Genomic DNA, 14,466 nt, shown 5'->3' on the forward strand with positions numbered 1-14,466 from the left:
TTCCGGGCTGCTGTCGTCTTCCTTCCGGCTCGCCGAAGAAAGTTCAGGGAGGTTCAGCGGCGACTGGGCTTTTTTTTTTTAAAACACAAAACACACACAATGGACAGCCAGGGAAGGAAAGTGGTGGTCTGCGACAACGGGACCGGGGTAAGTTCGGGCCGCCTCGCCTCCCGTGTTGTTTGTTTGTTTTGTTTGTTTTGTTTTGTTTTGTTTTTAAAGGGGCTTTTTAAAACAGCGCCCCGTTATGTCGAACGATTCTCTGAAACAGGAAGTGGAGCTGTCAGCTAGTTAGCATGTGGCTACTTTTCATTCATCCGGACCCCGACACGGAAACTAAACCCCCCGCCGTAGAGCGGACGCGCAAGTCGGCGTGAAACCCCCCCCCCCCCCCCCAATTGGCGACTGCAGTTGCATAAACTCGCCTCCACCCCACCTCCATGTTAAATTAAGGCGGATGAGCCGAACCTCAAATGAACCGACGGTGGCTGAGCTAAAGATGCTAACTAGCCTGCTAGGCTACAGTTAGCCTTCAACAGCTGGGCTGTCTGGTTCCTCCTGCGTCAGACATTTCGGATATTTGTTCAGCAAACCACGCGGAATTTGCAGATTCGTTTATTTCTGCTGTGGTTTTTGCGTATTAAGGACAGCAGCTAGATTTTTTTTGTGTTAGTGTTTTTTCCGAGGAGGAGGGTGGTGGTGGTGGTGGTGGTGGTGCTAACGCCGAGTCTCGGCTCGGTGCAGCTTCAGCTGGGCCGTGCCAGGTGAATTGAGGAACCACCTTTTCTTTTTTAAATTATTATTATCTTTAATATATATTTTATTGTTCCAGCACCAACTTCATCCATTTAAATGTCTTCCAAAAAAAACAGTTTCTAAGATGCTCGGGAATTAAATGTATTTTCCATAAATACGTTCATTTTTTATTTCTTTATTTTTAATCTGCATTGATTTGATAAAAAAATAAATAAAAAACTGGCACTTTTTTGTCGATTTCATAAACACTTCAGGAATTTGTGGGTGTTTAGATAGAAAAAAAAACAATAAACACTTTGCTGATCTTTGTTTATGCTCATGAATTGCTCATTACACACACACACACACATATATATATATATTATATACACATCTATAGGTAACACAGCCTCCTCTGAAGTGTAGTGACGGACTTCCTTATGTAAGAGGATGTTGGCTCAGCGTGTTTCTCACCAGTAAGGCTTTTTTGAGATGGTTTTTAGTTGCGTTGTGCGAAGCCAGAAACAAAAAAAAAAACTGCCCTCGCTGTGTCAAGGTTGAACTGAGAAGTCAAGAGGAAGTGAGACGTGACTGTGTCACCAACACCAACTGTTCACATCACAGATATCTTTACTTCACATGCACCTTCAAAAAAACAAGGTGAAAGAAAACTCTGAATAGTTTTGGCTTATTTGCAGCTTATTTAAATTGCGGTTTTAAATTTGGCGAAGCGGCACGAAAAAGGAAAATATGTTGACGTAACGGTATTTTTAAAATCATCTGATGTTTTAGCTTTAATAATAAACTGATGCACCTTTTGATGAAATGATTTCCTGGCGTTCAGTTCAATATTACAATTATCTGAGCTCGTCGTGAATGGCGACGCCTCCACCTGCCTATATCTCCACGTGGCATTAGTAATTGCCTCTGTAGATAAATATCTATCAAAACATGTCACCATGTAATGACATTTAGCTATTAGATGGAAAATGTTTCTCTAACTCTCTAACAATTTAATTGTGGGTATTAAGAGCAAGTGGGAGTTGTTTTCAATATTAGTTATACATCAAATGTCTTTGCTAATTTCATTTTAGTGCAGAATATAATTGACTAAAGTTAGGTTTTCTTTTTTCGGTTTTGAATGAATATACATTTAAGGTGCCGTGAACACCGTCGGTACTGATCACAGATGTTCTTGCGAGTTCACGCTGACATACATGAAGCTTGCATGTTATTTTTATCTTGTTCTAAATGATAATTAAGTCCACCGTTATCAGCAGGGTCACAGTGATGTGTGGTTTTCTTTTTTTTCTGTACTGCACTGTATTTCCTCATCACTTCCTCTACACTGTGGTTTTCTTGTCTCCCTGTCGTAGTTTGTCAAGTGCGGCTATGCAGGCTCCAACTTCCCCGAGCACATCTTCCCTGCACTTGTCGGGAGGCCCATCATTCGCTCAACAGCCAAAGTGGGGAACATTGAGATCAAGGTATGAACCGCACCTCCCGATGTTTCCTGATTGGATCCTTTTGTTCGGAGCAGAAAGTGTCGGTTGCAGCGGTTGTGATACCACGGAGTGAAGGAAAAAAAAAAAATCAAGATATTAAATCACGTATAACAGAACAGAGTTTGTTTCTGATTTAAGCACAATGTCAAAATGTGCTCTAAATTCACTGTAGAATAAATACCGTACTTTGCTCCAATAATGATGTTTGTTTGATAGACAACAGAGGTTTAAATGTCTTGACAGTTTCCCGTTATTTTAGCACACCTGTCTCTACCGTCCTGTACCTTTCCAATTCTTTTGTTTATTCATCTTTGCCTTCCTCTTCCTCCATGTTTTGTTCGACCACGGTGAAGTAGAATGCTCACAAGATGGTAAGTTCAGGTTGGTGTGTGCGCCTCCTGTTCCTGCCTGCTCCACAGAGTGATGTCATGTTATGATCTCGGCTGAAAATTAAGCTCTTATTTCTTTTGTTTTTCGATCGTTTTCTTTCTTTTCTTCCTTCGTTCCTTCGTCTTTTCCACTCACTCCGATCCAATTGTTCTACGTCCTAACTAGTTCGCTGATTCCCGGTGTTGCGTTTTTTTTTTTTGTGTGTTTTTTTTTTTAGTGTTTTCAGCCAAATGAGTGGCAGAAGGGAGTAAGATAGAAGTGCAGCACATCACGTTAATGCACTCCTCTCTCCGGGCTCAAAGTGTTTGCAGAAATAGCCGCAATGAATCATAGGCCAGCTGTTATCGATGGAGTGCTAAAAGAGATTTTGGACCGGTTCCATTTTCAGAGTCTCTGATTTACTGGTGCATCCTGACAGCTCCACACGCCCACCAATCCCGCTGCAGTTTTCCGCTGAAAAGAACTTAAAATGTCAGCAGAACATGTTTTATTTAGGTAATGTCCACTTAAGGGCAGTTTCTTCCCTAATTTGTAAGCGTTTCACCTTATTTATTTTTTTTACAAGTGCAGGGGAAGTGTACATACTGGGGGATGCATTGCAGACAGCTGGCAGTTTGGAGACGGAAGCACATCTGTTTTTCTGTTTTTTTTCTTTCTTTTTTTTTTATTGAGACCACATGGAGGCGATGCCTGTGACTGGTACTTTGTTAATGCCAAAGCCCACAGGATGAACCCATAAAATGGCTGCCTTCAGTGGGCTTTTGGTGTCTCCAAGTGGAACGTGAGATGCTTGACTGTGTGGCTAACACCGAGCTCTAACCCAGCAGTTGTTTACATTGTCAGGCTGCCTGGCATGCAGATAGCTGAATGGGGCTAAAACAAGTGGTTTACTGTAGCTAAAGGGAAGTGTTTCCAGGTGTCCATGCATGGAAAATAATGCCTTGTTGTGCATGCTGGGTAACTGAGTTTTAAACCGAAGAGCTACATGAATGCAGCTGTTGTCATCCGACAGATAGCTCATTTTGTGGCAAGTGAAAGATGGACGATGAGTTTCTTAAATTTTAGTTGGAAAAAGAGGCGAGTTGAAAAACAGATTTTATTGCCCGAACTGATACTGGGTGCTCATTCTTACTCCGAGTGACACTAAAGGGTCCAAACTGGGCTTCACAAAATGGAGGGCTGTGCTCTTCGGCTTCTAAATAGTTCCCCGTGTTGACCTTTTGACCCCTTCCTCCAGGACCTGATGGTGGGAGATGAGGCCAGCGAGCTGCGCTCCATGCTGGAGGTGAACTACCCGATGGAGAACGGCATCGTCAGGAACTGGGACGACATGAAGCACCTGTGGGACTACACCTTCGGTCCGGAGAAGCTCAGCATCGAATCCCGCAACTGCAAGATCCTGCTGACCGAGCCCCCCATGAACCCCACCAAGAACCGGGAGAAAATCATCGAGGTACAATGACAGTGGTCCGTTTATGTGCATCGTAAAGGGTTTTAGTTTTTTTTAAAGGTGTCACTGATGGACGCTACACTGTTCACGTTACATCCAGTTCATCAAAGTGTTGATATTATAGAGTTCTTTTGTAAGTATCGGCCGTTTGGGGAAATTTGAAAGCAGAACAGAAGTGCCACTTTGGTTAATCTCCTTTAATTACTTCTGCATCATGTCAGAGATTAATTTGTGCACGTGTTGCCGGCGGTGTTGTGTTTATTTCTCATTCCTAACAAACAAACAACTGTGCTTCCTGGCCTCTGCCACAGGTGATGTTTGAGACCTACCAGTTTGCAGGAGTCTACATTGCTATTCAGGCTGTGCTGACACTGTATGCTCAAGGTAAGAAGACTCGCATGCTTGCTGGGGACGCAGGTTTATTCAAAGGAGATATTTTGCCACTCTGTACTCCAGTTTTCACATCACAAAAGTTTCACAGATGTCCTCCTCACAAACAATTTAGTTTTACCCTGATAGCAAGGTGTTATAATTAGTTCCTTATTACAAATTGTTTTCTAGTTTATTACTGTTTTCAGAAGCCTCTCAACTCTTCCTTCATGGTTTGTTGCTCAAAAACTAGACAGCTATTGATTTTAATTGTGGTATTTTTCCTGTGTTTTGATATTAAACTACCACTTCTTAGTCACATAAGCATCGCTATACCTACAGTTACTCTGTTTAAAACACAGTGTTACATTAGATGTGTTATGTCCTTGTGTTGTTTACCCAGCCACAAACGCACCCACCTTTTTATAGAGCTGTTGATTGTTTACCGTAGTGTGTGTGTGTGTGTGTGTGTGTTTCAGGCCTTCTCACCGGCGTGGTGGTGGACTCGGGTGACGGTGTCACACACATTTGTCCAGTGTACGAGGGCTTCAGTCTGCCCCACCTGACGAGACGCCTGGACATCGCAGGCAGGGACATCACCCGCTACCTCATTAAGGTATCCGGTCTCCCCTTCAAATGATAGATTCCACGCGATAACACATATTTACTAGCATTCCACCTTAATGCTGTAATACAACACCATTATCCTATTTCCAAAATAAAGGGTTTGGGGTTGTAATGAGTATGTTGGAGTTCAGTTTTGGTCGAGTCTTGTTGCTCTTTGGGACGGGGTAACTGCTGACATCATCTGCTTTTTAGATAACAGGGTCTTAATTTAGAGAAGATCTCGCAAAAAAAAAAACGTCTACCCCCAGCAGTACCACTACTTTAAAAAAAACACAACAACAACAACATATAAAGAGGTTATAATAAATACCTCGAAAGAATAATGTCTGACTTAACTCGCCTCCTTCCTGCCCTTTCTTCCCCCGTCTCCCCGTCTTCTTCCTCACTCCCTGGGTGCAGCTGTTGTTGTTGAGGGGCTACGCCTTCAACCACTCCGCAGACTTCGAGACAGTGCGCATGATGAAGGAGAAGCTCTGCTACGTGGGCTACAACATCGAGCAGGAGCAGAAGCTGGCGCTGGAGACCACCGTGCTGGTGGAATCGTACACGGTAAAATACAACACTTGAGAAATGTACTTACAATCAGCATAAGATCATTTTTAATAGATACTGAGAGAAGTAAAGAAGTCGCACCGCGAACGCCTCCAAAGCAGTTTAAGGCGTGTTGCTGCTTCACCTGCTGCTGAACTCGTTATGTAACCTGCGGTTTGTCATTTCATCAGGTGTTCAGCAGCCAGCAGGAACACGACCTTAAAAATTTGTTGCTGCCCTCACATGGACGTCGTGCGCATTATTCACTCAGCTGGCATCAAATAGCAAAACACGGAGAACATTAAAAGGGACAGCGAGAGCATTTAAATTAAGAACTAATAAAAGAAGATATTAAACATTATCTCTGCAGTTTTAATCCTGTATTTCCACCTCTTTGGATGCCCTTAGGGTCTCAGCTTTCTGAGGCACACGCCAGCCTGCTGTGTTTCCTGCTTCCTGTCACTTATCCAATAAATATTCCATTAAACCATAATGACAAACAGTGTGTCCTATGAAAGAGATGGAAATCAAGTAGACGTGAACTCAAGAAATCCCTTCAGGACAGAGTGAGGCTGAAAAGGACGATGAAGACGGTGTTTTATGGCATACAAATGTCTAATAACTGCTAAAAAAAAAAAAAGACGTAAATGAGAGCAGCCGTATTTTGTAAGAAACATCAAGCTCTGGTTTTTTTTCGAAAGTTGGACATTTTACAAGTTTCCATATTTCCAGCCTTCGGGAGATTCATGTTTATTTTCTGTTTACTTTTGCTGTCTTTTTATGCGCACCACATGTGCACCGAGTTTCATATTTCTGCTCAAAATAGCATCATTATAAAAAGAAATGCCTCCCAAAGGATTTTGTTTTTCACAAAGTGGCAGTATTTTGAGGAAATCCAAACTTAACGGGGTAACTGAATCCGTTCCAGCGCGGCGCTAAGTAAGACTACCGCACGCCTGCCGCCGGCTCGCTTTCCGGCTCGCTTTCGGACGGGCCAGTGCTGCTCGCCAACTGTTTTCTCTGGGACTCAAACATATGGGGGTGCAGCGCTCCTCCGTCAAGACTTGCTTTTCTTTCCGAGGTCCTTTTTTTTTTTTCCCCTGCGGAGGGGAACCGCAGAATCTAAACGTCGGTCCCGCAGTCTGTGTTACTGCACGCCCTGCCGAGCACGTGTTGTGTCTCTGAGCTCTCTGTGACCGTGTGTGTTTGGGTTAGCGGAGGCGAGTGAGTGTGTGAGTAGGAGTGTGTGTGTGTGTGTGTAGGTGTATAGGTGCGCGAACATGTATGTGTAAGTATCGTTTTGTGTGCGAGAGTGTGCCGAAACAAGGAGGGCAATGTAACTGTGGCCGAAGGGCCCTGAACTGTGCGTTACATCATTTCCTGTGCAGCCACTTTGCGGCGGTGGCTGGCCTCCGCTTCCTCCCACTGCCCTCGCCTTGAATGAAGCCTTTTTATAGTCGCACACACACACACACACACACACACACACACACGTTCACTCCGCTCGGTTTGGAAGCTGCACTCTCTGTGCTTTAACTTTCGGTAGAGTATCATCAGTCTGGGAGGATTTTATCCTCCGACAGCAGTAAACTTTCTTTTCTTTTAAGAAAAGGTGTGTTGTGAAGTTGAAACATCCCGAGTATCACTGTAGTTTCTCAGGATTCACGCCCTCGGGCGCTCTCGTACATTAAATCCTACCCCCATTCAGTGGTGTCATACTTTCTTCTCCACCCCCCCACCCCCCACCTCCCCCTTTCTCCTTTCATCTCATCCCTCCCACGCATCTCCAGCTGCCAGATGGTCGTGTGATCAAGGTGGGAGGAGAGCGGTTTGAGGCCCCCGAGGCTCTTTTCCAGCCCCACCTCATCAACGTGGAGGGTGTCGGAGTGGCCGAGCTCCTCTTCAACACCATCCAAGCAGCTGACATAGACACCAGGTGAGGCCGACAAAAGAACACAAATACGCTGCGCTATCATTTAAAGAAAGACGCGTACATTAAAACGAGTTTTCCCGAGAGTGACTCGGTGTTTTACACTTCATTAACAAGTTACGGCACAAACGGAGACATTTGATGGATGGGTGTACAATGGTGGTGTCAGCTGAAAAGAGCTCTCACTAAAGCTTGTAGATGCTTTTAGACATTAAGCTAAATTTTGATTTTCATTCTGTAGTTCTGAATGGAAAGTTTGAAAATGTATATCAAGTATTTTAAAGATTGTAAATAGCAGCAGCAACAAGGAAACCCAACAAGTTGCTGCTAATGCCTTGCAGTTTCAGTTGAGGAATACATTTTGTAGTATTTACTTTAAATCACAGAGGAACTTAAGTCTGGCTTCAAAGTCAATTTTCAACATTTCTTGGACTTAAAATGAGAAAAATGTGCCCGTTAAGATGGAAACTCGCGATGATACTCGAGTTATTTTAAGACGCTTCATTTCCCGTCTTGCACGTCGCTCTTTCTCTTCCGTCTCTCACTCTCGGCTGTCTTGGTTCTGTCAGGCCCGAGTTCTACAAACACATCGTGCTGTCGGGAGGATCCACCATGTACCCCGGCCTGCCGTCTCGGCTGGAGAGGGAACTCAAGCAGCTGTACCTGGAGCGCGTGCTCAAGGGAGACGTGGACAAGCTCTCGGTGAGAAAAACCGACCCTCCTGTGACGCCTCTTCTGTGACCGACTACGTGACGAGCATCACGGACTCCCGGCTAAAACCGCTCAGATGTGGTTTACGGTGTGAAAAACTGACCCATTAATTTGAGCCCAAACTGGAGCTCGTTCACTCTGACCTAAAACGGGTGCTGTTGTTACAGGAAGCCACTGAACTCCTTGGGACATTCAGGTTAACCAGAGTCGGCCTCTCGGTTGGCGCGAGTGAATATTTCCAGCTGATTCTCCGGGTTTGTTTAAGTTTTTCCTGGGCGAGGTTTCCTACATGTGAGAGAGCAGGGAGGTGCCAGAAAGGTACAACTTACCACTGACGGTTTACCTGACGGTGTCGCCGCACACTTGGACTTCACAGTTAAAAAAAATGAATCAAAGGCCTTGAATTGTGTGCAGCCGGCATTTAAAACCACGTCCGTTTCTAACAAATCTGTCAAGTTTGGGAACAAAATCTTTTGATTTTTGTAACGTCTCACTCGGGGCGCAGTGTACACGAGCCACCACCAGGGAGTGCCAGAGACCAACAGACCTTCATTTTAATTTAAAAAAAAAAAAAAAAGCACTTAAATAAGAACAAACAGAATGTGGGGTTAAATATTTGTTTTGGAAAAATAGCACAATGTTGCATTTCCATGTCAGTGTCCCAAAGACAGAAGATTTCACACAGAACTATTTTGTAAACAAAGCTCTGCAGATGACTCAGGTTTAATAGCAAGTCATTATCTGGTTTATTTTTCTGCCTGCAACTGCAGGATGGCCTCGCGTTTCTCTAATTGTTTATCTTCTTTTCCAGTGGAAGTCTTTATACGCCGAGTTAAAGTAACAGAAATGTGCGCACGATATGTTTTATACCAAATACTTAACGAAAGTCCTTAAATTTAGTCTTTCATACAGAAAAATGTCTCGTTTCATGTCAGTTACAACGGACTGCGACATTGGCAGCGTTTTACCGTCGGAAAAAGAATCATTCTTGTCGCATGTTTCACTTGCCTGTCGACCTGACACACACTTTCCTTTGCCAATATATTGCTTAAATACACCGCCTCCATTTATAGCTCGCGCCTCTTTTTTAATCTGTTTGTTTGTTGCTACGTTTAGACAGCGAGTCACGACAAACAGAAGCTGCATCCTTCACCCTATTTGGTGAAAATATTAGTGTTCGGACAGACTGAGCTTGCCGAGGTTCATGCTGAAGGAGTGGTTTGAGAAGTCTTGTATTGATGTTTGAAATACGCTGGATCGGTCTCCAGTGGACTCGGTACTTATCCGATGTGACGGATTCTGACCAGAGCTATCGTGAAGCCTCCGTGTGTAGATGCATTAATCGGTGGTTTTACATGAACGGATGACCGTGTCGTGTGAAATGTGTCGTTTGTAGTGAGAAACCCACAGACCTGACTCTGCACTTTCCCTCAGCTCCTATAGAGTATCTTGGTGTCTTTCAGCTGATTGTTTTGGTCCTGGTCGACTCCTCATGTAGCAGGCAGCTTTCTTCACTTATTTTCCTCAGAAGTTGGCTGAGACCAAAACGGAGAGAATATTGGACTTAAATTTATCTGGTCACCAAAGACTTCACTCCAAATAAATGTTATTACTACAAATATCTATGGATGTTAAAACTGCCAACATATTCACTATATATACTTTATAAGGGAATCTTGGTTTATGTCAGTGTCGTGTTTAGAGCTTGTTGTGCTTCATTATGGTAAAAAAAAACAACAATTAAGTCAAGTGTTAGCAATGTTTACACGGCATATGTTTCATATTTAAGTTTAATATCACATCTAATTTTGTTCCCTCCATTGTTTTTATGTTTTTTTTAAATGTTTTTAGTTACGATGCAATCTTTTAAAAATGTAATTTGAAAGTAACGTGTTTGTTGGCAGTTCTCAAGTTTGCTTGTTTAATAATGACAAAACTTTGGGCCGTTTGTGTCGCTGCTTTTCTGTTATATCCTCACACGGCATTCACTTCACACCGACCAGAAAAACATAAAGGACTTCATTGTGGGACTCTAATCGTCAACTTATCGCACGCCTCTCCGTGTCTCTCTTGTCTTGTAGAAATTTAAGATCCGCATTGAGGATCCTCCCAGGCGAAAGCACATGGTGTTCCTGGGCGGAGCCGTGCTGGCCGACATCATGAAGGACAAGGACAACTTCTGGCTGACCCGCGAGGAGTACCAGGAGAAAGGAGTCCGCGTGCTGGAAAAACTCGGAGTCACCGTCAGATAAAGCACTGGACGGACAGAACACGCACACGCACACACACACACACACACGCGCCACATAAACACACACACACACACACACACACACACACACACACAAACAAATAAACACATACATGCTACACACATTTCCCCCCCTCGCCCACATTGCAGAGTATATATCTATTTATCCCTCTTCATTCTCTGTTTCGGCTCCTGATTCTCCTCTAACATCAGAGAAAGGAGCCGTCACTTCCTCCTCTTCCTCCACTTCCTCCTCTTCCTCCTGCTCTCTGCCTCTCTCCTCTCCTGGTTTGGGATTGGCTCACCCTTTTTTTTTTCCTCGCGAGAACCAATTCCATGTCTTTCAGATTTCCACCGCGCCTCCCCTCCCCTCCCCTCCCCTCCCCTCCTCCTTCGACTTTAACCACAAATTGACGAGTAAATGTTGCGGCGCTGGTGACGAAGGTTAAAAAAAAAAAAAAAAAAAAAAAACCCGATGCGGGAGATGTTTACCTGCAAAATAGGTTTGTTGTGAATTAAATTGGGCAGGTAAAACCCACCAGCCGGTAGAACGTTTAGATTTCCTCCCTCGTTTTAAACCTGCAGAGGGAGGAGTAAAAAAAAAAAAAGATTAAAAAAAAAAAAAGTGATGCAAAGTTTCTAAGCAACTCGTAAACGTCTGTAACGTCACAATCAGGGTCCACCACAAACAGCCACGGGCCGCTTTCAGCATCTGTTCCAGGTGAGCGAGAAATGATCACATTTTTATGTCGGTTTTTATAAATGATATCATGACTTTTCTTTTCTGGGAGAGGGATTCCTTTTTTCTTTTCTTTTTTTTTTGCTTTTTCTTTTTTTTGTTGGATGTATGAGTTCAATTTAAATTTGATTTCTTTTCTTCCATTGACTTTTCTTTTGTTGCTGTGCACTACTACCATTGTAAATGGGGTGTATTGTGGTAACGGAAGTTTCCTCCATGTTTTTTATGAAGAATTGATGGTTGATTTATAAAAGGGACAAATACACAAAGTAAAAGCCCCTGAGCTTGGCATTGGGTGCGTGACGGTACTTTGGGGGTTTGTGGGTGGTGTGACAGTGCTTGGGATGTCTCTGCCTCCTCTCCGGATGGAAATCTCAAAAATTGAATGAATGAACTCGTCGCGGCGATGTTTCACGCTGCGGCGACGCTGCAGCTCCTCGCCTCCTTCGGTCGCAGGTCCGAGGAGGAGATCGATTCGAAATCTGGAAAGCAGAGCATCGCAAAACTGGTGAAGTTTAAAAAAAAAAAACGGTATCTTATCGAAGTAGAAACGCTGTTGAGACCATGTTTAAGTTCTCCAGTCTTTCATTCCCAACGGTCGACTTAATGATTACTGGAGGCACTTCTATTTTGAGTATGATAAATGTGTATATTTTTTTTTTTTTTTTTTTTTTTCCCCCCCTCCTCTTTCCATGATCGTCTATCCAGTGCCAAGTGCAGTTAGTGTTAACTGGATCTCTCATGTTTTAATGTCTTTCTTTTTGTCAGTTTTTGTTTTTATTTTCCTGTGTTGTTCATAGCATAACTGCCTAACGCTGATTTAAATAAAGAAAAGTGATTTATAAGGATGTTTGTGTGGCAGTTTTTCTTTTTCTTTTTTTTGCCACAACTGGGGTCCATTTTGATAAATTTGCGACTTGAGCGCTACTGAAGTGAAGAGCACCCAAATATATTCAGTTTCCTGTTATGCAAGACAATGAATATTGGCTGTGTTTATGCCTTGGGGGGGGAGGGGGAATCAGATAATGGTTTCAGACAGATTTCCTTGTCATTTGTTGCAACAGGAGGTCAGATTAGATGAGCAGAGCGAGGAGAGGATGGAGGTACGAAGGCAACTGAGGCTCGTCCAAAGAGGAGGATGAGGTCTCTGAGCACCGACCAGAAGGAGGAAGAGGAAGTGGAACAGTGGCAGAGAACTGGCGCCACCAGAGGAAGAGGCTTTCTTTCCGTGCCTGAAATAAAGATCTCACCCCAGACTCTTCCGGCCTTGTTCCATTTTAATCCCTCGACTCTTGCCACTTCCTTCTTAACCCTGACCTGTTACCTTGAATCCAGAATTTGAGATATTTTTTTGCTTGAGCGCTTGAAAGACTTTTCAAATTTTAAGACGAGTTTCTCTGAAGAAAAAAAAAAAAGGAACATTTTTGCATCTTTAAGTTCACGGCAAACGGGCAAAATTGAAAAGCTCCAGAACAGCTACTAAATAGACTTTGTGGGGAAGTTTAACAATACAAATGTATAGAATTTATTCTGTAGAATCTCACCCTATGACGGTAAAATAAAGTTTTCCATCTGCAATTTATTTTTCTTTTATCGTGCTCGTTTTTATTGACTGCTTCACATTTAACAGTTTCAGGAACCGTTTGTCACCATCGGTTCTTGCTTCAGTCCGTTTCACTGCCAAACATTTACTTCCAAGTCAATTCTCAAAGGACTTATCTGGCATAAATTACCGCAGTTGTATTTGAGTACTTTTTTTTTTTTTTTTTGGGGGGGGGGGGGTGTTTCTTGAGTATCTTTTAACGCAAAGACCGATGAAAACCTTTTCCACAAGGTGGGAGTAGAGAGATGTTTCCCCCTCAACAGTCTTGAAGGGTTTATCTTGGGTGCAGAGTTTGAACTAAGACAAGAAAAAAAAAAAAGAAAGAATGCTGAAGCAATTAGCTGGTTACGTGCAAAGTTTACTTCTTGGATATCTTCGCTCGGCGTGAGTCAGTCGGGCAGTTTGGACCCGACGGAGGAACACGGCTGGCTCAAATGTTTGCAAAAGTAAAAACTCAACTCGGGTGCAACGTAGAACACACACAAAAAAAAAATCATTGTTCGGAGGAAAAAGCCAAAGTCCTTGCCTATCTTTGGACATGAGACCACGGCCACCCATTCCTCCAAACTGCAGTGGGAAGTGAACGCCGGTGCTCCGTGCGCCCAGAGAGGGGGCCACGCTGACCCCATTACACCAGCAGATATCTTAAATGTTTGCACATGTGGACTACGATGCTGTTTGCAGCCGTTGAGCTGCTTAGCAGGCCCCCAAAAGCCCTCCGGGACCTTCTTTCTTCCCCCCCACCCCCCACTCGCTCTCTCGCGCTCCATCATTATCGCCCACATGCTTTTCCAGAGACATCCTGAGTGAAACAGCTCGACGTCCTCGATGGCTATCACATGTTCCTGCTGAGGAGGGGAAAGACATCTTGAAGAGAATAAGGCAGGGTGTGCTCGGCTTCGTCTTTTTCTTCTTTTTGCTTAAAGAGTTTTGTGCATCAAATTGTGCAAGTTTTTAAAACAGCGGAAAAACTTTTTTATTTTTTTTATTTTTTTATTTAATCCTCCGGGTTTCTTCATGAAGTCAAAGCTTTCTCCCTTGAATTTCACAGCTCTGAAGCTTATTTGTTTGAAAACAACTGTTGAGGACGCTTTATATGTGGCGTCAAAGTATTCGCTGAATGTTTCAGTCTGTCCACGATTAAAACTTCAACAAAATCAGTTTAGATACTGAATAATGGACATCGGACGTCATAACCAAAAGATGCAAATCATTAGTCTTGGAATTTTCTTTTTCTATTTGCTTCACCGCATGAATTCGTCACATTCATGTTCCTCAGAGGACGAGTCCTTCTGACCTTGGTGAAATCCTGGGTCTCAATCTGTGTACTTACACTTCCTATTTTGTGTGCGAGTGCGTAACTTCACACTGACAAGTTATGTACAGTTATAAACAGTTATAAACAGTTATGTACGGTCTGTGGTAGAGGTGAGAGCGCCGCTGCTGGCTAACAGCAACATGGACGGGCGTCTAGAAGCTACCGAGGCTAACAACTTAGCGAACTAGCCGGCGCCAAACGTAAAGCGGGAAATGCAAAGGATTAATGTACAAAAGAAAAAAATTAGGCCGCCATCAACGTTTTCCTCAGAATAATCCATAAAAAAATGGACTTTCATGGCCTCGTAAAC

At 43.4% G+C, this 14,466-nt stretch overlaps 1 protein-coding gene across 1 annotated transcript; it reads left to right on the plus strand.

Annotated features, from left to right (window-relative positions):
• Positions 1-17: 17 nt before the first annotated feature.
• On the plus strand, positions 18-12,083 carry LOC138195139 (actin-related protein 2-B). The gene is made up of 9 exons (XM_069144244.1): positions 18-147; positions 2,109-2,219; positions 3,865-4,080; positions 4,389-4,461; positions 4,926-5,062; positions 5,473-5,622; positions 7,395-7,540; positions 8,104-8,236; positions 10,327-12,083. The coding sequence occupies exons 1-9, from the start codon at positions 100-102 to the stop codon at positions 10,495-10,497; spliced, it is 1,185 nt and encodes a 394-aa protein (XP_069000345.1). The 5' UTR covers positions 18-99; the 3' UTR covers positions 10,498-12,083.
• Positions 12,084-14,466: the final 2,383 nt, after the last annotated feature.

This window comes from Embiotoca jacksoni, unplaced genomic scaffold (genome assembly GCF_022577435.1).
Source record: "Embiotoca jacksoni isolate LCO1_2020_lvr unplaced genomic scaffold, fEmbJac1.0.p SCAF_12, whole genome shotgun sequence".
Lineage (NCBI taxonomy): Eukaryota > Metazoa > Chordata > Actinopteri > Embiotocidae > Embiotoca > Embiotoca jacksoni.

What these genes read in the sequence shown, in the direction of transcription:
- LOC138195139 (XM_069144244.1), top strand. Translation starts at nt 100, where the DNA reads ATGGACAGCCAGGGAAGGAAAGTGGTGGTCTGCGACAACGGGACCGGG. An exon ending in TCTGCGACAACGGGACCGGG is followed by an intron (nt 148 to 2,108) that starts GTAAGTTCGGGC and finishes TCCCTGTCGTAG; the next exon opens with TTTGTCAAGTGCGGCTATGC. An exon ending in TCACCCGCTACCTCATTAAG is followed by an intron (nt 5,063 to 5,472) that starts GTATCCGGTCTC and finishes CCCTGGGTGCAG; the next exon opens with CTGTTGTTGTTGAGGGGCTA.